At 39.2% G+C, this 27139-nt stretch overlaps 4 protein-coding genes across 5 annotated transcripts; 2 read left to right on the top strand and 2 right to left on the bottom strand.

Annotated features, from left to right (window-relative positions):
- Window positions 1-634: 634 nt before the first annotated feature.
- LOC107554675 (intelectin-like) lies at window positions 635-3843 on the top strand. The gene is made up of 7 exons (XM_016237260.1): window positions 635-768; window positions 1095-1241; window positions 1658-1905; window positions 1983-2141; window positions 3143-3263; window positions 3360-3463; window positions 3559-3843. The coding sequence occupies exons 1-7, from the start codon at window positions 717-719 to the stop codon at window positions 3673-3675; spliced, it is 948 nt and encodes a 315-aa protein (XP_016092746.1). The 5' UTR covers window positions 635-716; the 3' UTR covers window positions 3676-3843.
- Window positions 3844-6330: 2487 nt separating this feature from the next.
- LOC107554673 (intelectin-like) lies at window positions 6331-9539 on the top strand. Its single transcript, XM_016237259.1, has 7 exons — window positions 6331-6464; window positions 6791-6937; window positions 7354-7601; window positions 7679-7837; window positions 8839-8959; window positions 9056-9159; window positions 9255-9539. The coding sequence occupies exons 1-7, from the start codon at window positions 6413-6415 to the stop codon at window positions 9369-9371; spliced, it is 948 nt and encodes a 315-aa protein (XP_016092745.1). The 5' UTR covers window positions 6331-6412; the 3' UTR covers window positions 9372-9539.
- A 7288-nt stretch (window positions 9540-16827) lies between these two features.
- Window positions 16828-17475, bottom strand: LOC107554671 (mastermind-like protein 1). 2 transcript variants are annotated; one of them, XM_016237256.1, is made up of 2 exons: window positions 17180-17475; window positions 16828-17149 (listed from the first exon to the last, which is right to left on the bottom strand). In XM_016237256.1, the coding sequence occupies exons 1-2, from the start codon at window positions 17468-17470 to the stop codon at window positions 16841-16843; spliced, it is 600 nt and encodes a 199-aa protein (XP_016092742.1). In that variant the 5' UTR covers window positions 17471-17475; the 3' UTR covers window positions 16828-16840. The 2 variants fall into 2 exon arrangements, with proteins under 2 accessions (XP_016092742.1, XP_016092743.1); XM_016237257.1 differs by having other exon boundaries at window positions 16828-17155; window positions 17186-17475.
- Window positions 17475-24824, bottom strand: LOC107554670 (mastermind-like protein 1). The gene is made up of 3 exons (XM_016237255.1): window positions 23572-24824; window positions 18760-18939; window positions 17475-17564 (listed from the first exon to the last, which is right to left on the bottom strand). Exons 1-3 carry the CDS (start codon window positions 24796-24798, stop codon window positions 17475-17477), a joined length of 1497 nt encoding a protein of 498 aa, XP_016092741.1. The 5' UTR covers window positions 24799-24824.
- Window positions 24825-27139: the final 2315 nt, after the last annotated feature.

Below are 27139 nucleotides of genomic sequence, written 5' to 3'. Positions count from 1 at the left end.
AAAAAAAAAAAAAAAAAAAAAAAAAAAAAAAAAAAAAGACAAATAAAAGACAAAGCCAACAGCTAGCATGAAAATGAAACATTCACAGTATAAGAAAGTGCTAACTGTTACTGTTAAAGAGCTATTTTTACCTGATTTAACCCATAACAAATTGTTTTCTTGGTATGAATGTATTTAGTTTGGTTCAGTGGGTTTTTTTTGACTTAAAATTTTTTTTGACTTAAAAAATAAAATCAGTTAAAAACAGTTATAAAGTCACAAGAACATAATTTCATGGTTTCTCAGCTAAAAGCTATCAGAAATTATTTCAAAACTCTGCTTTAGGCCAATGGCTCAAAGCCCTGCTACACACAATCCACTGCATTCATCACTTTCACAAATACAAGCACATTCCTGTAATTTGTTGTGGCAAAAGCGCATGCCGAGAACATAAATATGGATGTAATGTTCCATAACATCACTGATAAGTTGCTGAAAAAGTAAACAGACTATGATGATATATTGGAGTTTCAGTAATGGACATTTCCCTGATTTCAAGTTCAGCCCTGGGATAACTGCATGTTTAATGATTACACACTGACACAATGTTGCACAAAGTCAGTTTTACTCCAGATATAAGCTCGGATGAGAGATAAAAGCTGCACACACTGTCAGGCTGGACAGAAGAGAGAAATCTTCATCAGACATCATCAATGAACAGCTGAAAACTCAGAGCCATGCTGCGTTTCGTTTTCTTCCTCATGTGCCTTTTGCAGTTAAGGCACACAAGTAAGTGGACTGTGATTATGAATATTGGTGTTTGTTTGTTTTTTCTGAAATGTGGAACTGCATATAATTTAATCTAATTTTGAACATTCATGATTAGCTGATTAGCTTCTAAATGTCAAAGTTTGGAGTTATTGGAGTACATTTTTACAAGAAAATAAAATTTCAGTCTTTCTACTTCAAAATTTCACATTTTATTCAATGTGTTTATTCAATTTTATTCAACGATGTCTGATGAATTGTGCCAATTCTTTATAATTATTTGTGAAATCTAATAGCAATTTCTGAGAGGCACTTGTTTCAGTTTATCTCTTCAATGTTGTCTGCAGTGCTGGGTGTTATGGGCGCTGTCACCCCAAAGCCAATTATCATAAACGGCACCTACATAAACCCAGAATTAGGCAAGTATCATGCTAGGTTGAGGACCATCGCTCGCAGCTGCCTGGATATCAAAGAGAAACACGGCGCCTCGCAGGGTAAGCACTGTGGGAGTGTTAAATACAGCAGTGATTTTATTTTGAATATATTTGTTATATTTTAAAATGTAATTTATTCCTGTGATGCAAAGCTGAATTTTCAGCATTATCACTCCATTAATTGTATCATTAATTGATTATGCAGAATAAAGTCTAATTGGCTCAAGAAACATTTCTTCTTATTATCAATGTTGAAAACTTAAGTAAATACTGAAAAGTAAATAAATGCATACATACATAAAGTTTTTTCAATGGACAAATTGATTTTCTCATACTTTCATTTGTTATTTGATTACTTATTTTTTATATGAAGATATTATTATAAAATATGACCCAAATTAGCAAGTTTTCAGTTAGTCTAATAGGAGTTATTCTAATACTAGTTCAAATGAAATCTGGGGTCTGTTTCTCCTCAGATGGCATGTACATCCTGACAACAGAGAGCGGTACATACTACCAGACTTTCTGTGACATGACCACAGCCGGCGGTGGCTGGACTCTGGTGGCCAGTGTCCATGAGAACAACATCAATGGGAAGTGCTCTCTTGGTGATCGCTGGTCAAGCCAGCAGGGAAATGACCGAAACCTGCCTGAAGGAGACGGAACATGGGCCAACACTGTTACGTTTGGCACCGCAGAGGCCTCTACTAGTGACGACTACAAGGTACATTACCACACAAAACCTCAGCTAACCACTGAGAGGACCCCAATCTGATGGTCCAATATTGTTATATCCCACAGAATCCTGGGTACTATGACATCTCTGCACAAGACGTATCAGTGTGGCACATTCCCAATAATGAGCAGCTGAAGAGCTGGACGTCTTCTGCTATCCTGCGCTACCATACAGAAAGCCAGTTCCTCGCAGAGCATGGTGGAAACCTTTACCACTTATTCAAGGTGAAACACACTATTCTGTTTATAATCACCCCATAAAATTCAACATGCTCATATGTACTTCTACCATATGCTTACTGAAATAAAAGTGCAGATGCTTAAAGTCTAAATACACTGAAATATGTGACCCTGGAGCACAAAAGCAGTCTTAAGTCGCTGGGGTATATTTGTAGCAATAGCCAAAAAAACATTGTATGGGTCAAAATGATCGATTTTTCTTTTATGCCAAAAAATCATTAGGATAATAAGGAAAGATCATGTTCCATGAAGATATTTTGTAAATTTCTCACCGTAAATATATCAAACTTAATTTTTTATTAGTAATATGCATTGCTAAGAACTTCATTTGGACAACTTTAAAGGCGATTTTCTCAGTATTTTGATTTTGTTGCACCCTCAGATTCCAGATTTTCATATAGTTGTATCTCGGCAAAATATTGTCCTATCCTAACAAACCATACATCAATGGAAAGCTTATTTATTCTTACTCAGTTAGTTGAAGCCTTATATATACTTGAAGTATACTTGAAGCCTTTATGCATAATGCATTATAAAAGTAGTTTTAATGCATTAATTATGCCTTGCGATGCACTTTATAGTGCATTGTATGATCACATGAATAATTGTAACCACAGTTATAATACTTATCTATTTATTGTTACACCTTTAGAAAGTATAATGCATTAAAACACATGCTAAACAAACCTCCAAATATTATAATGCATTTTAACTTTGCTTACAATTATTTATGAAAAGATATAATGCATTACAACGTACATTATTGTTATTTGATATTATTGACATTTACATTATTGGTTACTTGTTATTTATATATGCATTATTTATGAAGGATTTAAGCAAAGTGTTATCAAATATTCTAATGATCAAAACAAAATGTAAACTTTTGTCAGACAAACATAAAACAGCAAAAATGAAACTTTAAACTTAACACTTCAATAGAAAATGAAATGTTTTGCAATTTTTTAAAATTACTATTGGAACAGAAACACCCCGTGAAGTTTGGAGCTGGACAGTGTCAGAGCGATATGGGACCCAGCAGTCCGGTGGTGTATGATACTGGAGACAAAGATTCAACTGCAAACTTATATGGGCCGTCTGTTGGAAGTATTGAACTCTATATTGCATTAAGAAAATTCACAACATGAATGTGCATATGCAGAAATACAACTTTGTGTCCTGTGTTTGCCCTGTTTATCTCAGAGGAGTTTGAGTCCGGCTTCATCTCCTTCAGAGTGTTTAACGCTGATCAAGCAGCCGTGGCCATGTGCTCTGGAGTTAAACCTGCTGAATGCAATCCTCAACGTGTAAGTCACGAGTTTGTCAGCATCTGTCTGTGTTTTTGGTCTAAACAAATCATAATATTCCAAAGGTATCAGACTGATATCAGTGTGTTTTGCAGTATTGCATTGGTGGAGGAGGATTTTTCTCAGACCGTCAGCAGTGTGGAGACTTCACCGCTCTGGATCAAGCATCTAAACATCTCACTCAATCAGCTGTGCTGCTCTTCTATCGTTAAGAGTCTCATTAAGAGACGTGAAACATCAAACATCAGCACGAGCCTCACTCAATGTTGTTTACAGTAAATCAAATGCTGAGCTGAACTTTACATGTACAAAGTTGTTAAAACATCAGTGTTTCCTGTTTGAAGTATGATTGTTGGTATCAATAAACCTCTGCAAGAATATGTTTTCAGAGTTATGTTTTAATACAATAATTTTAGCACAGATCAGTTTAAGTCATCTGCCAAACGTGCTGTAATTTTGGCACGTCCTGTGGGATCCTCCAGGGTTTGGCTGACAACCTGCTGGTAGATCAGATTCCTAACTATTAGCAAGGAAATGATTTTGTGAAAACACTGTTCTTCATTGGCAGAAATTAAAAAGTAGCTATGTACTCTGATGAAATAAACATTTTGCAAGCCAAATTTGGCTCAAATCTGGAACTGCAAATATTAAAAATAAAATAGCTTGAGATATACTCCATCTTCACACATTGAGGTAAACCATCTTCACTCATACTTTACTAACATGTTCAGAAGAGCCTGCAAACACACTGCAAAAACCTTTGTGTTTTATTATGGGTAATATCACTTTTTCCTTTTCGTTTGCAAACTCCTTCCAGTTGAATGCTCAGTTGTTGTGGCTTTAAGCTACTTGCATATAGTGGTAGCCTGACTTTCTTTTCTTTGTTCACTAATATGATGTAAACACACTGACAAATGATGAAAATTATGCAGATTTTCATATTTATTATGTTGAATTTTTGTCATGTTTTTGTAATAAGATATATATATTTGTTATTTTGGTTGATTGTATTAAAACCCATTAGGGTCAGTTTGACCCCCAAGCTGTCAGGATCATGGACATGTTTTGCCCCTGTTTCTGTTCCCTTATTTGGTCATGTTCCTGTCCTCGTTTTGTTAATTAGTTTGATTAGTCATCCCATACACCTGTGTTTCCCCAGTCATCCCCTGTATTTAAGTCCTAGTCTGTGCAGTCTGTCTCTGTCAGTTCTACTCGTTATGTTCCCTTCCGTTTCCTGTGTGGATGTACGCTGCTTGGATCGTATTAAAGACTGTGTTCGCTATTCCTTGTCTCCATCGTTCCTCGCCAACGCAGATCGTGACAGAAGAACCGACTAACAGTTTTGTTTCCGTTTTTCGTTCAATGTTTTTTGTTTCCTGTTGTGTCCCCATGGAGCCCTCCGACCCCTTCTTCCGCCCGGAGTACCACCTCCTACAGGAGCAGGGGAAGAGATCGCTCGAAGGCCATGCCAGACTGCTTCTGGCCATTGCCCATCTCACCACATACCCAGACGACATGCTCTGCATGTTTTATGACGCCAGCCTGAACCCCGCGTGCAGAGTGCCGTCGTCCGAAGATGGCCCTCAAGTGGATTTAGCTGCCTTTGCAGAGTGGATACTTTTGTTACTTGTTCTTGTTACTTGTTCCACTCTCGACCCAGAGCCCAGCCCACCATCTCCCCTGAGGGTGAGCTTATGATGGACCTGGATAGAGGAGAGGCGGAAAAGGATTTAATTGACTGGGAGGCTGACCTGCTCCCTCTACTCCCTCCTTTTTCAGAGCCCTCTGTTACCTCTGTTCCCACGTCCCGCCTGGAGAGGGCTCTGGTTCCCGTGTCCAGCCCAGAGGAGGCTCCCTATCCTGAGTTTAGCCCTGAGAACCCACAGGCTCACAAATGCCCGCCATCCCACCCACTCCTGCCCCTCCACCTCGGCTCCTAGCTCCCTCGCCTCCACCGTCACCTGTCGCTCCACCGGGCTCCCTCGTCCCTCCGGCTCCGCCTTGGTCCAGCGTCGACCAGCCATCGCCTCAGGACTCCGCTTCCGTCTTGGTCACCAGAGCCCTCGGCTCCACCCTGGCCCCCCGGATCCTCTCCGTCTCCGCCTCGGGCTCCTCCACCACCTGCTCCGCCACCGTTGGTCGGCCCCCTGGAGTCGGCGGCCATTCCTCCTCCATGGCTCATCCCTCCGTCGGCATTCTTCGAAACATTTGGGATAATGCAAGTACACAAGTCATAAAAAACAAAAAAAAAAAAAAAAAAAAAAAAAAAAGACAAATAAAAGACAAAGCCAACAGCTAGCATGAAAATGAAACATTCACAGTATAAGAAAGTGCTAACTGTTACTGTTAAAGAGCTATTTTTACCTGATTTAACCCATAACAAATTGTTTTCTTGGTATGAATGTATTTAGTTTGGTTCAGTGGGTTTTTTTTGACTTAAAATTTTTTTTGACTTAAAAAATAAAATCAGTTAAAAACAGTTATAAAGTCACAAGAACATAATTTCATGGTTTCTCAGCTAAAAGCTATCAGAAATTATTTCAAAACTCTGCTTTAGGCCAATGGCTCAAAGCCCTGCTACACACAATCCACTGCATTCATCACTTTCACAAATACAAGCACATTCCTGTAATTTGTTGTGGCAAAAGCGCATGCCGAGAACATAAATATGGATGTAATGTTCCATAACATCACTGATAAGTTGCTGAAAAAGCAAACAGACTATGAGGATATATTTGAGTTTCAGTAATGGACATTTCCCTGATTTCAAGTTCAGCCCTGGGATAACTGCATGTTTAATGATTACACACTGACACAATGTTGCACAAAGTCAGTTTTACTCCAGATATAAGCTCGGATGAGAGATAAAAGCTGCACACACTGTCAGGCTGGACAGAAGAGAGAAATCTTCATCAGACATCATCAATGAACAGCTGAAAACTCAGAGCCATGCTGCGTTTCGTTTTCTTCCTCATGTGCCTTTTGCAGTTAAGGCACACAAGTAAGTGGACTGTGATTATGAATATTGGTGTTTGTTTGTTTTTTCTGAAATGTGGAACTGCATATAATTTAATCTAATTTTGAACATTCATGATTAGCTGATTAGCTTCTAAATGTCAAAGTTTGGAGTTATTGGAGTACATTTTTACAAGAAAATAAAATTTCAGTCTTTCTACTTCAAAATTTCACATTTTATTCAATGTGTTTATTCAATTTTATTCAACGATGTCTGATGAATTGTGCCAATTCTTTATAATTATTTGTGAAATCTAATAGCAATTTCTGAGAGGCACTTGTTTCAGTTTATCTCTTCAATGTTGTCTGCAGTGCTGGGTGTTATGGGCGCTGTCACCCCAAAGCCAATTATCATAAACGGCACCTACATAAACCCAGAATTAGGCAAGTATCATGCTAGGTTGAGGACCATCGCTCGCAGCTGCCTGGATATCAAAGAGAAACACGGCGCCTCGCAGGGTAAGCACTGTGGGAGTGTTAAATACAGCAGTGATTTTATTTTGAATATATTTGTTATATTTTAAAATGTAATTTATTCCTGTGATGCAAAGCTGAATTTTCAGCATTATCACTCCATTAATTGTATCATTAATTGATTATGCAGAATAAAGTCTAATTGGCTCAAGAAACATTTCTTCTTATTATCAATGTTGAAAACTTAAGTAAATACTGAAAAGTAAATAAATGCATACATACATAAAGTTTTTTCAATGGACAAATTGATTTTCTCATACTTTCATTTGTTATTTGATTACTTATTTTTTATATGAAGATATTATTATAAAATATGACCCAAATTAGCAAGTTTTCAGTTAGTCTAATAGGAGTTATTCTAATACTAGTTCAAATGAAATCTGGGGTCTGTTTCTCCTCAGATGGCATGTACATCCTGACAACAGAGAGCGGTACATACTACCAGACTTTCTGTGACATGACCACAGCCGGCGGTGGCTGGACTCTGGTGGCCAGTGTCCATGAGAACAACATCAATGGGAAGTGCTCTCTTGGTGATCGCTGGTCAAGCCAGCAGGGAAATGACCGAAACCTGCCTGAAGGAGACGGAACATGGGCCAACACTGTTACGTTTGGCACCGCAGAGGCCTCTACTAGTGACGACTACAAGGTACATTACCACACAAAACCTCAGCTAACCACTGAGAGGACCCCAATCTGATGGTCCAATATTGTTATATCCCACAGAATCCTGGGTACTATGACATCTCTGCACAAGACGTATCAGTGTGGCACATTCCCAATAATGAGCAGCTGAAGAGCTGGACGTCTTCTGCTATCCTGCGCTACCATACAGAAAGCCAGTTCCTCGCAGAGCATGGTGGAAACCTTTACCACTTATTCAAGGTGAAACACACTATTCTGTTTATAATCACCCCATAAAATTCAACATGCTCATATGTACTTCTACCATATGCTTACTGAAATAAAAGTGCAGATGCTTAAAGTCTAAATACACTGAAATATGTGACCCTGGAGCACAAAAGCAGTCTTAAGTCGCTGGGGTATATTTGTAGCAATAGCCAAAAAAACATTGTATGGGTCAAAATGATCGATTTTTCTTTTATGCCAAAAAATCATTAGGATAATAAGGAAAGATCATGTTCCATGAAGATATTTTGTAAATTTCTCACCGTAAATATATCAAACTTAATTTTTTATTAGTAATATGCATTGCTAAGAACTTCATTTGGACAACTTTAAAGGCGATTTTCTCAGTATTTTGATTTTGTTGCACCCTCAGATTCCAGATTTTCATATAGTTGTATCTCTGCAAAATATTGTCCTATCCTAACAAACCATACATCAATGGAAAGCTTATTTATTCTTACTCAGTTAGTTGAAGCCTTATATATACTTGAAGTATACTTGAAGCCTTTATGCATAATGCATTATAAAAGTAGTTTTAATGCATTAATTATGCCTTGCGATGCACTTTATAGTGCATTGTATGATCACATGAATAATTGTAACCACAGTTATAATACTTATCTATTTATTGTTACACCTTTAGAAAGTATAATGCATTAAAACACATGCTAAACAAACCTCCAAATATTATAATGCATTTTAACTTTGCTTACAATTATTTATGAAAAGATATAATGCATTACAACATACATTATTGTTATTTGATATTATTGACATTTACATTATTGGTTACTTGTTATTTATATATGCATTATTTATGAAGGATTTAAGCAAAGTGTTATCAAATATTCTAATGATCAAAACAAAATGTAAACTTTTGTCAGACAAACATAAAACAGCAAAAATGAAACTTTAAACTTAACACTTCAATAGAAAATGAAATGTTTTGCAATTTTTTAAAATTACTATTGGAACAGAAACACCCCGTGAAGTTTGGAGCTGGACAGTGTCAGAGCGATATGGGACCCAGCAGTCCGGTGGTGTATGATACTGGAGACAAAGATTCAACTGCAAACTTATATGGGCCGTCTGTTGGAAGTATTGAACTCTATATTGCATTAAGAAAATTCACAACATGAATGTGCATATGCAGAAATACAACTTTGTGTCCTGTGTTTGCCCTGTTTATCTCAGAGGAGTTTGAGTCCGGCTTCATCTCCTTCAGAGTGTTTAACGCTGATCAAGCAGCCGTGGCCATGTGCTCTGGAGTTAAACCTGCTGAATGCAATCCTCAACGTGTAAGTCACGAGTTTGTCAGCATCTGTCTGTGTTTTTGGTCTAAACAAATCATAATATTCCAAAGGTATCAGACTGATATCAGTGTGTTTTGCAGTATTGCATTGGTGGAGGAGGATTTTTCTCAGACCGTCAGCAGTGTGGAGACTTCACCGCTCTGGATCAAGCATCTAAACATCTCACTCAATCAGCTGTGCTGCTCTTCTATCGTTAAGAGTCTCATTAAGAGACGTGAAACATCAAACATCAGCACGAGCCTCACTCAATGTTGTTTACAGTAAATCAAATGCTGAGCTGAACTTTACATGTACAAAGTTGTTAAAACATCAGTGTTTCCTGTTTGAAGTATGATTGTTGGTATCAATAAACCTCTGCAAGAATATGTTTTCAGAGTTATGTTTTAATACAATAATTTTAGCACAGATCAGTTTAAGTCATCTGCCAAACGTGCTGTAATTTTGGCACGTCCTGTGGGATCCTCCAGGGTTTGGCTGACAACCTGCTGGTAGATCAGATTCCTAACTATTAGCAAGGAAATGATTTTGTGAAAACACTGTTCTTCATTGGCAGAAATTAAAAAGTAGCTATGTACTCTGATGAAATAAACATTTTGCAAGCCAAATTTGGCTCAAATCTGGAACTGCAAATATTAAAAATAAAATAGCTTGAGATATACTCCATCTTCACACATTGAGGTAAACCATCTTCACTCATACTTTACTAACATGTTCAGAAGAGCCTGCAAACACACTGCAAAAACCTTTGTGTTTTATTATGGGTAATATCACTTTTTCCTTTTCGTTTGCAAACTCCTTCCAGTTGAATGCTCAGTTGTTGTGGCTTTAAGCTACTTGCATATAGTGGTAGCCTGACTTTCTTTTCTTTGTTCACTAATATGATGTAAACACACTGACAAATGATGAAAATTATGCAGATTTTCATATTTATTATGTTGAATTTTTGTCATGTTTTTGTAATAAGATATATATATTTGTTATTTTGGTTGATTGTATTAAAACCCATTAGGGTCAGTTTGACCCCCAAGCTGTCAGGATCATGGACATGTTTTGCCCCTGTTTCTGTTCCCTTATTTGGTCATGTTCCTGTCCTCGTTTTGTTAATTAGTTTGATTAGTCATCCCATACACCTGTGTTTCCCCAGTCATCCCCTGTATTTAAGTCCTAGTCTGTGCAGTCTGTCTCTGTCGGTTCTACTCGTTATGTTCCCTTCCGTTTCCTGTGTGGATGTACGCTGCTTGGATCGTATTAAAGACTGTGTTCGCTATTCCTTGTCTCCATCGTTCCTCGCCAACGCAGATCGTGACAGAAGAACCGACTAACAGTTTTGTTTCCGTTTTTCGTTCAATGTTTTTTGTTTCCTGTTGTGTCCCCATGGAGCCCTCCGACCCCTTCTTCCGCCCGGAGTACCACCTCCTACAGGAGCAGGGGAAGAGATCGCTCGAAGGCCATGCCAGACTGCTTCTGGCCATTGCCCATCTCACCACATACCCAGACGACATGCTCTGCATGTTTTATGACGCCAGCCTGAACCCCGCGTGCAGAGTGCCGTCGTCCGAAGATGGCCCTCAAGTGGATTTAGCTGCCTTTGCAGAGTGGATACTTTTGTTACTTGTTCTTGTTACTTGTTCCACTCTCGACCCAGAGCCCAGCCCACCATCTCCCCTGAGGGTGAGCTTATGATGGACCTGGATAGAGGAGAGGCGGAAAAGGATTTAATTGACTGGGAGGCTGACCTGCTCCCTCTACTCCCTCCTTTTTCAGAGCCCTCTGTTACCTCTGTTCCCACGTCCCGCCTGGAGAGGGCTCTGGTTCCCGTGTCCAGCCCAGAGGAGGCTCCCTATCCTGAGTTTAGCCCTGAGAACCCACAGGCTCACAAATGCCCGCCATCCCACCCACTCCTGCCCCTCCACCTCGGCTCCTAGCTCCCTCACCTCCACCGTCACCTGTCGCTCCACCGGGCTCCCTCGTCCCTCCGGCTCCGCCTTGGTCCAGCGTCGACCAGCCATCGCCTCAGGACTCCGCTTCCGTCTTGGTCACCAGAGCCCTCGGCTCCACCCTGGCCCCCCGGATCCTCTCCGTCTCCGCCTCGGGCTCCTCCACCACCTGCTCCGCCACCGTTGGTCGGCCCCCTGGAGTCGGCGGCCATTCCTCCTCCATGGCTCATCCCTCCGTCGGCATTCTTCGAAACATTTGGGATAATGCAAGTACACAAGTCAGCAAAATATATAAAACTGTTCTAGTAGTTTTTGTATATTTCAATAAAAAAAATCTTACATTGTGCTTTAAAAAAAAATAATAATTTATAACTCCCAAATAAATGGTTCATAAGTGTCTATCTTTCATTAAAGTGCACTTTTACTGGTAGGGTTTAAAACTGATGAATAAGTGATTTTACTGGTGTCCACTCAAGATTAAGATTCACATGTAACTAATACTGGAATTAAATGATTTATTATTATCTCATGAGTAAATAAGCTGTGGTCACTGTCTTTTGCATCATAGACTGAAGTCTTTTTTTATAAAGGACCACGGGTAATATGTGGAAAGAAAAATGACATGAGAATTCCATTATAGTTTTTTTTTTTGTTTGTTTTTGCTGCATCATGATATTAAATTAATTATGAATCAAATAAGATGAATCTGAATTCATTTTGAAATCTAAATTAATCAAATATTTTGTTTCCAAAATATGAACTTTTTTTTTTAAATAAAGCATTTTATAACGTCACTATTAGGCAGGTATGTAAGTCACCCTTTTAAAAAAAATAGGTTATTACTGCCTACAAGGCACAGTTTTAATGCATTTGTAAAGGCAAGTAATTAATTGAACACCTTCATAAACCCTTTACAAAGGGAACCTTAATTTAAAGTGTTACTGATACATAAATATGCTAATGAATGCATAAACATGTTTACAAGCCCATTTATACTTGAACACCCCTGTAGAGAAACTAATATTAGTGTTAAACGTTTTGCTCTGTCCTTGTTTTAATACAGATGTATATTCTCTTTCTCACACACACACACACGCACGCACGCACATGCACACACGTTTACTTAACTAAATGGGGCCATTACATAGACTTCTATTGTTTTTATATAAAGATAGTTATACACTTTTTAACCTAAACCCACCCCTAACCCTACCACTCACAGAAAACTCTCTGCATTTTTACAATTTCAAAAAAACTTTGTTTACTTTAATTTTATACTAGTTTTACAAATGAGGACGTCCCCAAATGGAATCGATTTTGTCAGGTTTTGCTCACTTTTGGGTACAAATCTGTCCCCAAAATATGGTTTAATAGGTACACACACACACACACACACACACAGACCTACTGCCCCCACACATCCCTTCTGCATCCTTGAATGTGTTTCCTGCAACAGGAAGCAGCAAAAATCTCATATGAATTTTTTCCTGTTGGCCAAAAACACCACTTCCTCTCCAAGCGGCCAGGTCAGTTGGAACCAGTGTGAAGCTGGAGAACGTGCACCTGTGTTTTCAAGTGAAAGCGAGGGAGAAAGAGAGAGACAATGAAGTACGAATGGCTCCTCTGGGCCTGCTATAATGATCGCCCTTTTGGTTGTCACACTACACTGTTAAAAATTATTTTTCAAAATTGTAAATATAAGATTATTGGATTATGCTTTACAGCTTTGAAATTTCACATTGTTTACTTGCCATTTCTTTGAAATTATTTGTGAAATCTACTAATGAAAATGGTTTCAAAGCCATTTTTCAGTGTACAGCACTGCAGTATGTTCAGTGGTTTGTTTCAGAATGGCAATGATGTATTTCATTAATGTAAGAACATTCGGGTTCATTTCATTTAGGCGTTCACTCACTTTGCTCACACTGGGCCGGTGAAGCGAGTGGTGACATGACATCTTTTGCTCTCCGCATCCTGTTGCTGATAAAACCGAGCCAAGAGATAATAATACGGTGATAATAATTACACTAAACCTCAACTCTACACACACTAGCACTGGAGAGTGTGTGTAGGCTTCTTTGTGTAATTTGTCAAGCTAAACAAACTAATAATTTCAAGTAGTTCAACCACCTAGTAGTGCGTTGCAATAATGAAGTCTAGAGGTCGTGAATGCATGAACTAGTTTTTCTGCATTAGAAATAAACGACTTCTTCCATCTTAGAAACATTGCCAAGTTATGGAACAAGGCTGTTTTGATAACATGCAAAATGTGGTTTTCAAAAGTTAAGTAGCTGTCTTACACACACAAAAAAAAACACCCACGTCTTTAACTGTAGAGAAGGAAGTTCAGAATGGCAATGATGTATTTCATTAATGTAAGAACATTCGGGTTCATTTCATTTAGGCGTTCACTCACTTTGCTCACACTGGGCCGGTGAAGCGAGTGGTGACATGACATCTTTTGCTCTCCGCATCCTGTTGCTGATAAAACCGAGCCAAGAGATAATAATACGGTGATAATAATTACACTAAACCTCAACTCTACACACACTAGCACTGGAGAGTGTGTGTAGGCTTCTTTGTGTAATTTGTCAAGCTAAACAAACTAATAATTTCAAGTAGTTCAACCACCTAGTAGTGCGTTGCAATAATGAAGTCTAGAGGTCGTGAATGCATGAACTAGTTTTTCTGCATTAGAAATAAACGACTTCTTCCATCTTAGAAACATTGCCAAGTTATGGAACAAGGCTGTTTTGATAACATGCAAAATGTGGTTTTCAAAAGTTAAGTAGCTGTCTTACACACACAAAAAAAACACCCACGTCTTTAACTGTAGAGAAGAAATAGCACTACTGTCTAGATGCAAATTATATTTTGAGAGCTTATGTATACAGGTTTTTGGTCCAAATATTATCACCTCTGTTTCATCAGAATTTAACAGATGGAAATTACTGATTATCTGGCCTTTAATATCTTGCTGTTAACTTATAATAAAAAAACAATCTTCTCTGCATTTCCCCTCTTCCCTAGCTTGATTTGTAATAGTTAACTGGTAATCTAATAAACGTGGCATTGTATATTTCAAATGTTGTTGGGTCCTTGAATCACCATTTTGTACGTTTACATTTTTGCATTTATTAGATGCTTTTGGATAAAATCATCGAATAAATGCGTAAATGTAGGAACATGCAAACAATAAAATGTGAAACACTACAGACTGCAGTGGTGTTAACATGGTCTAACAGTGAACTGATAGCCTCCCTACAATTACTGCGCATGCACCCATTTAACCGGTGGACCCAATTGTTCATGACACTACAACTAACTGCTGTATAACAAAAAATATCATATCTCTGTGGTAGTAACACAGAACCCTCACCACACTTTGTATGAAGAGTTTAAAGCATGATGCTATGGTTTCATTTAGCTGCTTCAGACAGTGGCAAAATCACACAGCTGTGCATTGCAGTGGTCACATGAAAGCCTTTATTTCCTTCAGTTACTCTTAAAAACAGACACGTTCACATCACCCTCCATCTCGAGCTTTCTGAACACGGCAACATCCCCACGGGGTGAAACTTTTGAATACAGACCTATTTTTTTCGCAGCACATGCAGTTGCTAACTTTGCCATTGGGTTCCAATGGAAACTGGACTGGGAGTACTGCGGAAGAATTTGTATTAGGGAATATAACAATAATTCTTTTAAGGGCACGACCAAGGAATCTACATTTATTTGGGTGACTGATCATGATCATTCTTCATGAAGAATTTCATTTGAAATGTTTTTTGCTCTTTGACAGATATGCCACCATGATGTGAATACAAGATTTCATTCACATTTAAATGTTAGCAAACAGTTTATGCTAGAATAATCAAACCATATTTGCATAATATGTAATTTTGATCACTGTTGGCATGAAAGATTGAAGTCAGATTCAAGCCCGACATTTCACCCCACTGCTTTTGGGGGTATGGTGCCGTTTTTGTGACGCTGGAGTGCTATTATACAAAAAAATGACTCAACTGAGGCTTATATCATAGTTGTTGTTGGTATACTAGTGATGTCCAGTACAGCTGTGCCTATCACCTCAAAATAGCGAAGCCTCCAGTGCATTCATTCTTACTGACACTGATGTACAAAGTTCTAGCGCCTCCTTATGGCCAAAAATACTAAACACTATACACAGATTGAATGTTTTTGAATTGATTTTTAAAAAAATGCAAAGTCTGTCAAACATCATTCTAGTATTTGAATTTCATAAATGTGTATAGATCAGAAATGCATGCATTTACACATTACCAGATAACAGAAAATATAGCATTATAAAAGAAAACAGAAGTGTCTCTGGTTGTCATTTCCACCACTGATTTTTACCCCAACAAAGGCATTTCTAAAGTTAATGTACTTGTTTACCAATGGGGCAACACTGTCAGTGAAAAACATGAGATTAAATATGAGACGTGATGTATGAAGAAAACATACTAAAAATGACATCACAGTACATATCACTTGGGAGAATAATAGTTTTATTGTGCATCACTTCCAGTCGAGTTTTGGTCAAATTATTCAAAAAGTGAAACGGTTTAATTGTATTTAAAATGCTTGTTAGCAATAAAATGAGCCTTAGCTAAGAAAATGAGTTATCAATGTTATCAAAAGCATCTAATGCATCATTTGGGGGAAAAACAAATATTGGCAACCAAGCCAGAATTCTCCCGAGAGATGCATATTTATGTGCAATGACATTGCTAGTACAAAAATCAATTAAAAGCTTCTAGCAATGGATGTCTGTGGAGAAGAGGCTTCAGTACTCTGAATGAACTGCTTTTGTGATGAGCAGCTTATTACTATATGAATCAACATGTTTGCCATTAAACAGCCATTTTGGAATTTGTAATAATTTTTGGAGTTTACAGTGAAAATGTTTTGCATCGGGGAACACTCAGTTTACAGCACTTCTCAATTTCTATGGTATCCACAAACTGTTATTGACCTTCGTACATCTCTGACAGCAATTCAGTGACGTCAAGTATATGATGCGAGTGTCAAATGGCATCTCCCCATAAAAAGACCATCTCTATTGCCTAGTGATCCTGTAGAATTGATTAGCTGGTTCAGGTGTCGAATTTGGGTTGGGGCTAAACTGTGCTGGAAGGTGACCCTCCAGGAGCTGGACTGGACATCCCTCATGAAGCAAAGTCACATGGGTTTGGACCGACATGGTTAGTAAATGATTCAAATATGCTCATTTTTGGGTTAACTACTGCTTTAGACCGTTTTACTGTAAATCACATATTGTGCATCTTCAAGAGTGCAAATTTAAGGCCTGTGGAAGTGTGTCAAGAGACTCAAGACACTCCTGACATTGAACAGACCCTCCTCATGCCTACAGCGAACACGTAGGCAACACAACTGTGTGAATGGCTCAACTAGTGTTTGAGCTCACACTCATAAGAAAATTCAGTGGTTTTACTGAGCCACAGGGTCAGTAGTAGAGCAGTTCCCTCTTTGAAATTTCCAGTCCAGAGAATACTTCAGTGACACGGGCTCTGTGCTCTACTTGACCTCTTTTATATACACCATATACATACTCAATAGAGAACACAGCAGATCTGAGTGTGATATGAGCAGTTTCACCATCTCCGAAAACATCCGAAAGTGGACGTTTATGTTTTCTCCTCTACCAAAGGCACCAGCATTGGCTGTTATTGGCCCATGGCCATCACTCACTGGTGACTGGCCAACAGCTCGTCTAGATCATCCATCCACTCTTGTGTCGATGGATTTTTCAACAGAGAGTCCACTAGGTCCGTCTCGGCAGGAAACCCGGACAAGCTGCCTCCCGATTGGGCGTTATAGCTAAACTGGAGCTGCTGATTGGCTGTCCTGTTGATCTGATAGGCCTGACTGCACTGAAGTCCTGCGGTGCGGTTAGGTCCAGCCTGTGGCTGACTGAAGGGCCCCAAGTCAGACAGAACCTGCTGAGTTTGAGGCGGCGCTTGCGCCTGCTGGACCATCTGCTGGCCAGGAGGGGGCAGCTGTTGGGACATGCCTGGGTTATTGGTCCGTTGCTGGTTCATGTTAGGCAACATCTGTCCAGGATTCATTACTGTCAGGGTCCTACCAGCTGCACTGTTCCCCATGCCACCCTGGGGAAATGGGGTGTTGTTGGAAAGTTTGGACAATCTTGGCTGCATGTGGAAGCCAGAGTTGGGGAAACCTGCTGGCATGCCTCCGTTAGCAGAGCCGGGTTGGAGACCTGGATGCTGCTGCTGCTGCTGCCGCCATGACTGGGCCTGTGCAGGCAAGGCACCCTGGATACTGGTTGGCATGGAGGTGGGCATAGCAGAGCCCATGTTATTAGTCATGGCGTTGGGCATGCTGTTGGGCATACGGGCCAGCTGCTGCATGCCTCTGCAGCTGCTGTTCCTGCTGCTGCCGCTGCTTCTCCTGGGACAAACACACTTCAGTTATCGCTTCAAATACTGTGAAGGGGAACAACACTGTGGCAAAAAAAATTATTATTGTTGTGAGGCTGCTGCCCTCTGGAGGTGGACCTCAGGATAACTCTGAGAACTGATGGATGAAACTTTAGCAAGCATTTTTGCAGTCACGCACACACACACACACACACACACACACACACACTTTTGACTCTAAATTTGGTTTATATTTTACAGCTACTTCAAAAGTGGCTAATTTAAAATCACCAATGAATTCTATATTTGCAACCACAATATCACCCACAGTTTAACAAACTATATTATTTGGAGAAAGAATTGTTCATTATGTTGATGATGATAATTATTAATAAATGTATTTATTGAACATTGCGGTCTTTAATCATGTTACTATCGCTAGCATTGTACAGACCAATTTGAAGTCACAGTTACGTCACTTGCAGCTGCGCGTGCATTGTGGTGGCAGAAAAACACTGGGAACAAGTAGAGGGAAATGGGTAAAATCCATGGAATAAGAGAAAAAATGTATTGTGCCTTTGGATGTCAGAATCAGAATGCAAATCATTTTTATATAACACGGTCGTCAAAGAAGCCATTTGAAGCTAAACGCACACATTTAAATGGACAAACTATGGATGAAACCTGCTATGATTACCCTACTTTTAAAGTATAAATTTGATTTAAACAATAGGTCTATGTAATATTCATAGAGGGGACATATTGTATTAGCCCTACAGTTGAAATGCATGCATGAAATACTATTTAAACTGATAACATTTTTCTATTTTAAATCACAATTCTGACTTTTTTTTCGTGCAAATGCAAGTTTATATCTCCTAGTTTGGACTTTTTAACTTGATTCAACTCAACAATTGCGAGTTTGTCAATTCTGAGGGAAAAAGCCAGAAGTGTGGGATTATAAACTGAAAAGAAAGGATAACGAGTAGATTTTTTTCTAACCAGAATTGTGAGATATAATCTTGGAATTGCAAGAAAAAAGTCAGAATTTTGAAATATAAACTCAATTACATTTATTGTTCTTTTATTCCATGACTTGAATAGACTGCTACATTAAAACTGTTTTCTGCCACCAGATAGGCTCCGCCCACAAATAAATGTCATCACTGTTTGCAAACACTGAAATTGGTCTATAGAAGCAAAAATAAGAACACTGGAAATGGTACCTGCTCGGCCATCATCTGCCTCTGGAGGAACTGCTTCTGCTGACTCATCAACTGCATCTGCTGCTGCTTCATGTAGGCCGCACTACCATGGTTAGCCGGGATGCTGTTGCTGCTCTGCTGTGGTGTCATGCTGTTGCCCTGGCCAGGAACATGAGCTGTGGAGGGATAGGACCCCGAATCCTGCAGAGACAGAGTCAGAAATGACTCTTATTAAACACTAGCAATTACAGAAGACAAAATATTTCAGATTTGACAGGAAAAGCTCTTTTCTCTTACAAGCTGTGGAGAATGAGAGGACCACACATCTTTACTTCATTTTAACATCCGCTTGCAGTTTCTTCTTTCATTTGTAACCAACTGTATAGCAATTCATTACATTTCCACTTTCATTTATATGCCTTACTAAATGCCTTATTGCAGTCATAATCTTCAATCTGTGCTGTGGGAAGTTATATTCAAACATTATAGTAGAGAAACACTCCCTGTGGCCAATATTATCTTCAAGGTTAGCAGATGAGGAGTTGCCACATGGCACTTCAAAGGTACTTGTGTTGACCTGCAGAGAAAGGCAGCTCTTGTCATGCGCAACTTTATTTGTGAGAAGAAAAACTTGTTTAGGAGGTCTTGTTTAGAGAAAAATACAGGTCCAAAACACTTAAATCACCTTAACTATATTTGGAGGTGACCAGGGGAGCAAGTGACTACATCCCATTTCTAGGTCTTCACAGATCCATTTGGTTCCGAAAATACAAAGTCTGACCGAAGACCAAAGTGAGTACAGCTCTGATATTAATAGCCTTGGGTTTTGTGTAAAAAAAAAAATAATAATAATTTTCAGGCTAGCGAGATGACTTAAACACTTCTAAATTCATGACCCCATTAAACCTTCTGTAATTTGTAATCAAATTTTCCTTGACGTTTTGACATGTATTGTACTATGAAAACTTCCTGTAAGTTTCAGATCTCAAAACTTCCTTGTTAGTCCAAAAACAGCTTTTACTGAAACCAAGATCAGAAAATGACTCATTTCAGATTTTCTCACATTATGACGCCATAGTGCAGTGAAAGCCCACCTCTGCAAAATCAGATCAATGCCTACTTCTACATCTTTGGCCCCACCCACTGGTGCGTTAGTGAGATGAGGAGGAGTGATCAGCAACACAGGATCACTGCCAGACTAAAAATAACATTACCTTCTAAAGGATACGGATGCTAGGAAAGTGATTATTTATTTAACTATGTGGATGTCCCAGTAGAGCATTATTTGTTTGTTCAGTACATTTCACTGTGGATTCTTTGGTAAATCAGTCACAGTTTCTGTGCAGGCTCTGCAAACAGACTTTTACTGCAAAATATGGATCTGACAGTAATGACATAACATGTAAGTATCCGTGTTCAGAGCTTCACATGTAATACTTATGAAATTTCATATGAAAAGATTGTAGCCAATTATAGCAGTGGGCATTACATTGATTTGAACGCTCTGAAGTCTCACAGCAGTCACGCTCCTTCCAACAGAGTATAAAAGGGCCTTTTTATTTCTAAATTATGACAATTTTGATGTAAAAATCATATTTACATTATAGGTGCACCTCGCGAAACATTATCAAATAATTATATAATGCAGTTCATAACCCCTTAAATAATAAATAAATGAACGAACGAATGATCCGATTAGACAGTAAAATCTTTTTTTTGTTACAGTTTGTGGAGAATGAGAGGACCAGGACCAACAGGGGGGTTTCATAACAAAAATGAAAAAAATGACCTTCAGAAAATCCTAAATGTAATCAGCCATTACTACGGTCTTCAGTGTCACATGATTTTGATAAATTCAGCTTTGATTTATATATTTCTTACATATGTATATAAAGAAAAATGTCCTTGATATAATCGTTAATATGACACTGCATTACAGAAACAATCAGAATTTGGGTAGCAATTATTAATGGTCCTTAACACCTAAAATTAGGCTTTATTTTCTCCAAGTATAATGTCTTATTTCTTCCTTCTGATTTTGTGGTTAAGTATAACTAGGACACATTCTTGGCAGGTTTTGTGTGACTCCCCATCCTACAGTATAATTAATGCAATCCACACCAGCTGAATGCTTCAAATCTCACTGCTTTGTAACTACCATTTAAATTCAAGCATCATCTCCTCTCTGATCTGACCTGATCTTGAGGCAAAAAGCTTCCTCAGCACCTCTGGACTACAGACAGTGGTGAAGATAGTTTAAAAATATATCGGAGATGCCAGCGCTGGCTGCCACCCTTTCACAGCAAACACCCGGCACACTCTTGTATGCTCTCTCTCACACACTCAGTGCGGAGGTATTTCGAGGTCAATGACGACACGAAACAGCGTTATCTGAAAAGTGAGAAGCGGACAGAGATTTTACAAAAGACAGTTAACAATAGCAATTCGATAAACCGTGCAAAAAAAAAAAAAAAAAATTTAACACCCCCAAAAAAAAAAAAACCAAAAGGGAAAAAAAAAAAAAAAAAAGCAATTCGAAAAACCGTGAAAAAAAAAAAAAAAAAAAAAGTTGACATCTCGCAAAATAGTAAAAGCCAAATGGGATAAACAGCTATATTTAAACAGAAAGAATGATTAAAGTGCGGGGGCTAATCTGAAAATACTCCACGCAGGACGAAAGCCAGGGGCGGTCGGGTGGGCAGGCAGCACGCATGAAAGACGGCTTTGTCACTCCTCCTCCTCCTCCTCCTCCTCCTCCTCCTCCGGTCCTTTTCTCTGTTGACCCGTCTCTGGCAGCCCATCCCAGCCCCCACCGCAATGTGTGTAGTGTGAATGGCTGTCTGCTCTCTGCTCCTTAGCAACCAGCTGCCTGACCCAGACACACTGTTCAACCCCGGGGTGCATGAGGCCCACTGCCAGGCACACATAAACGGGCCGACGGGATAAAAAAAACCCTCGAGCTGGATGTGTTTTTATATTATGTATTATATTATTTTGATGCCGACTGGGAATGTTGTTATGATTTAGTCATGACTGTTGGTCACCATTAGTCAAAATTGACTATTCTTATTTTATCGCAGTGTTTATTATAAATGATTTATCCATAGACTTTTTTTTAATTCACGTGGCCTTAATTTTTTTTAATCAAAATAATATACATATAATAAAAGACCCCTTCCACCTTGCAACAACATCTCCTCCCTGTTGAAGTATTCACTGGCACAAGGGCTGAACAATAATCCCTCAAGTAACCGGTCACTGAAAAGATCACAACAATCAGCAAACAGCAATGATCCAATCAACGCCCGATGACAAAATCATGTCCCGCCCTACATTTTTTTTTTATTCAAGAAACCATTTCAGTCAGATATACTGTACATTGTGCAAATGAAAATGAAAGTGAACATTTTCTTTCCAGAAGCCGTTTCCGGAATCTGATAATATCATTGATAATTTCTTCCCGTTGATAATCTCTTCCCTTTGGTCTAATTTGAGCACCTCATTTCCACTGCGGTGATGCAGAAAGATCTCGTTTTAATATTTTATGTAATGCAATGCAATGACATTCAAGACATTTTTGTGTGTCCAAATGCTTTGAGGCCACTGTATTTTGAAACCTAAAATGCCAAAACCAGTCACTCCTAATATTCATTCCCTTCTCTACCACAGTCAGAGTGCCACATATACTTCATCTAACAGCACGACACAAGTGCACTAGAACATTTCATCTTTCAGTGTCTTGTGCGATTTATCACTCAAATTCAGCAGAGAAAAAGTCTTTGTACTCTTTTGGAATTACATAGTATGAAAAGAAAAAAAAAATACTATGGAACTCAATTGGGACCAGAAACTGTTTGGTTTCCCATATTATTTAAAATACCTTATTTTGTGTTTAGCAGGAGAACGAAATTCATACAGGTTTGGAACAAATTGAGGGTGAGTAAACGTTGACAATTTTCATTTTTGAATGAACTATCCTTTTAAGGCTCTCAAGACAGTGACATATTGATTCTTAAGACAACATGTAGTTACAAATACAGATTCGTTTTGTTTTAAGTACTTTCTAAAAACGAATGATTATGACGTTTTTATTTTATATGATTTGATATCTAAATACATTGTGAAGTTGTTAAAGTCAGTATAAACTTTTTTTTTTTGGAACGATTGTTTTATCAAATTTTAATTTGGAATGTTGACACTATTGGGAGAGAGCTGATGATCAATCATCAATGAAGTGACTTTATCTGGAAAAATGACTCTGTTATCGTCTTTTTGCATTATTGACTAACTATTTTCCCGTTTGACACCGTAAAGCTGCTTTGACACAATCGGTTTTGTTTAAAGCTCTATACAAATAAAAGGTATATTAAAATTTTTTTAAAACAAACACTTCATCCGAAAATGAAAATTCTGTCATTTACATACCCTTCTGTCATTCCAAACCTGTAAGACATTGGGTAATCTTTGAAACACAAATTAATATATTTTAGTGAAACTATAAGTTAATTTAAGTTATGGTAAGTGTGGTAATATGGTAAAAATATGGTCAATTAAGTTTCAAACATGATGCATGAGAACCAATGAGGTTTGCTGTAGCTTGAAACACATGCAAAAGCTTCCATGTTTACCATACGTGATTCATAGTATGAATGCGTGTTTATGTGTAAAATAAAAGTCTAAATTAAATCAGTTCATCATAGATGCACATATAAACACCCATACATAAAATCAGAGTTTCGAAGATGAAGTCTTATGGGTTTGGACTCGCATGAGGGTGAACAAAACCCCTTGTTAGCAACAGATGTGATGAGTGCAGTGAGAAGGTTGTCTTACCGGAGCATGCTGGTGGTGTACTGGTCTGAAGTTCATGCTGGCCGGCCTCTGCTTCTGCATCTGCTGTTGTCGCATCAGGTTCAGGATGGCCTGGCTCTGTTTGTTCTGGTTCTGTGTGGCCGGAGGGCCCCTGGGTGCACCCGGTGCTCCAGCCTCATAATGGGACAGGGGTTTAGTGTTACTGTAGTTCAACATGGCCACCTGGGCACCTGGGTTGGGTGGGTGGCTGAGGGGCCCCGTGGGTGCGACTGGGTGACTTAACATGTTGGCGTGCCCACCGGGCTGCATGTACCCGGCTGGAGCGCCTGCTTTGGGAGAACCCTTGTTAGGCATGAGCAGGGTCTTGGGGTTGGGGAAGTCTTGCGGGTACAAAGAAGGGCTGGTGGACTTCTCAAGGCCAAAGGTTCCGCCCATTTGACTTTGGGTGGGAGCATTTTGGGGCCAAGACGTCGAGTGATTGGGCTGCTGGTGGAATTTCGCTGCTTGCTGTTGCTGCGATTTTTGCTGTGGCGGCTTCTGAACCACGTGCTGCAGCTGGCTTTGTAATATCGCCCTCTGCTGCTCACGAACTGCTAACTGCTGCAGTTGCTGCGCGGGGGACAGGTCTTTGGGTGGGACGGGCAGCAGGTGATTTGGATGTGTTCTGCTGGGCTGAATGGGCGGCTGTTGTGGATGCTGCTGCACAGGCAGGGCCGGCGACGTGGCCGGAGCCGTTGCGGGGGAGTTGGTGTGAAGCGGAGGCCCAGACGAGGTGGGTCTCAACTGAGGTGAACCGTTGCAAGAGTCCTGATCAAAGGCGGAGGGAGCCATAGTGGGGGAAAATTCAGTCTTCACGCTGACCAGATCTGGCGGCATTAAGCTCTGAGCTGCACCGGCAGACGAGAGCTCCGGGTCCTTGCGATCTCCAAAACTGTCACTGAAGAGCTCCTGGATTTCCTCGTAGGGTACGGAGCGGTTGAACTCCTCCATAATCTCACTCCAGTCCTGATCGTTGAGGTTGAGGTCAGGGAAGAGGTTGTGGTTTCCATTCCCACCTCCCCCAGGCAGTATGCAGGGCAAGATATCGTCCACCGGCTCCTGCTTCATTTCTTTCAGGCGAAAATCAGACTCCGTGCCATGTGATGCAGCGCTATCAGTTAGACCCATCCCATTGTGCTCCGCACCAACCGCTCTGTGGTTCCCATTGGCCATCATGGCATCGGTACTCACGTTATGTTTGGAGTCCATAGGTGAGCGAGGAGGCACTGTACCATTTAGACTGGCAGAAACGGTGTTACGTCCCCTTTAAGGTTTACAAAGAAGCCTCTTATGCTCACCAAGACTGCATTTATTCAAAAACATAGTAAAAAAAAAATTGTGAACTATTACAATTAAAATAATTTTTATATTTTGATATATTTTAATATTTCATTTAAATAATAGAAATCTGATCATGTAATTAAAAAAAAACATTCTGGAATTCACAATAGGGGCAATTTTTACCCACAGCAGTTTTTTTTTCTGCCCTGAGCCCTGGTTAACCCAGGTCAGCAGCTGTGAAAGGCCAGATGCAGGCCAAGTGCTGAACAAGAACAGTGAGTTATGTTGAGTCATACTGCGAGGAAGGGCAAAACAACTAGATGTACTACATTTCGGCACAAAGCTTCGTGTTCAAGACTCACTCTTACAGCACTAGCTAACTACAACCAACAGCCCATCTATAGAAAGCTACACCAACATCAATAGATCTGTGCTTAAACTAGTAGTTGACCCAAAAAATAAACAATTTACCCCTCACACCGTTACAAACCCATATGATTTTCTTTCTTCAAATGGCAATTCGTGCAATTCACACTGTCTCATGTTCCACTGAAGGAAAAGTAATGTTTAGTCATATGTGTGTGACACTTTTTTTTGGGTGTGGTGACCTATTCCTTTAAGACCTGTATGACCAGGCTATAAGAGTGGGACAGCATATGAACACTTCCTGTTTAAGGGTGAGACTCTGGTGTACTGTAGATGCATTTAAGTGTGAAAGACATTCAGTCGTCCAGGGGCCACTGGGAACAATAGTGAGTCAGTGGTGTGGGCGGGCGGGGGGAGGGGTGAATGTGAGCAGACCTGAGTCATGCTAAATGCTGTGCATCACACCAGAATGACCATCCCAAAACTACAGCAGCGCTGTCCTACAGCCGAACGCTGACATGCTTTCTTTCAAACTACAGCCTTTGTCAAACAACCTACAAACTAGTTTGACTGCTTCACGTAAAACATAACCTACTTGGCCAGTTAGAATAAAACACTAGCACGTATTCTACAACACCTGAGCTAACCTAACTGTCCTGCTAGAGCATAAAACATATCAATCCACCAATGCTGACCTTACTGTGGAGTTAACATGAACAGTGTTTTCAACATGATTTTTTTTATTTTATTTTTCTCTTTACAGTTCACTTAAATAGTCTTGTACAAGTTGAGGTCGACCGATTGATCGCTTTTGCCGATTAATCTGCACCGATAGTCAATTGCTAGAACTATCAGCAAAAATCCATGCGAATTACTGACTCCTCGTGCGGTTTGTTTTGACACGTGAAGCTGTGCACTGCACAGAGCGGGACACTTCAGAATGCGGAATTAAAAGACAACAAAACGGTGTTTATGCAGGATACTATATTGTACATGTTCTCATATTATTATAAAGTAATTGATTGATTGATGCTACATTAGTAGAGAAAAATCAGCAGTATGTTTGCTATCAAGGCTGAGCACATTAGCAGCACCTCAAGCGGTTAAAACAATGTGACCAAAACACACACAACTCTGACCCAAATGTATAATGTCACAATTGCTACCATCTATTTGCATTAGTTTACATCCAGCTGGTCACATTAATGTATTTGCTAGTCAGTGAAGTTGCAGATTTAAAGCTGTGATGTGAGAAAGCAAAACTGATATGTTCATTCATCCTTTAAATATAATACTTAAATATCCAAAGACTGTTTGGATTTATATTAAATGGTAACACTTTACAATAGGATTACATTTGTAACATTAACTAAGGTTAGTGAAGCTGTATAAGTATTGTTAGAGTGTCAATTTTTTAAAATAACATTTTTTAAATATATTTTTACATTTTAAAGTTGCATTTGTTAACAATGGTTAATGAACTATGTACTAACATTAATGACCAATGTATAATTAGTATTTAATAAGAATATATTTTATTCCATTTGAAAAGTAAGGTTCAGTACTTTGTGTGTGTGTGTAATAAAGTTCAGCCATATTTTAGTTTTCATATTTAGTATCCATTTGAAAAACTATCGGTTGATTAACCGGTTATCAGCCATTGTGGTCCAACCTAGCTATCGGCAAAATCCAGTATTAGTCGACCTCTAGATACAAGTGTATTTTACTAAGAGAACAAACATTCCATAACATTTCATGCATTCTCAATTAATATCTTAAAACAATCAACAAGTCATACCAATTGATTTTATCACTATAATCAAAGACAAAAGAGCCCGACCTCGAGCCTCTCTCTGTCTCTGTTAAGCGATGTGAATGGATAATCACCTTTAAATCAACAATC

The sequence above is a fragment of the Sinocyclocheilus grahami genome, unplaced genomic scaffold (assembly GCF_001515645.1).
Source record: "Sinocyclocheilus grahami isolate Dianchi unplaced genomic scaffold, SAMN03320097.WGS_v1.1 scaffold509.1, whole genome shotgun sequence".
Taxonomy (NCBI): Eukaryota; Metazoa; Chordata; class Actinopteri; order Cypriniformes; family Cyprinidae; genus Sinocyclocheilus; species Sinocyclocheilus grahami.
The sequence above is the reverse complement of the archived record's forward strand: the minus strand, read 5'-3'. Positions and strand labels throughout refer to the sequence as shown.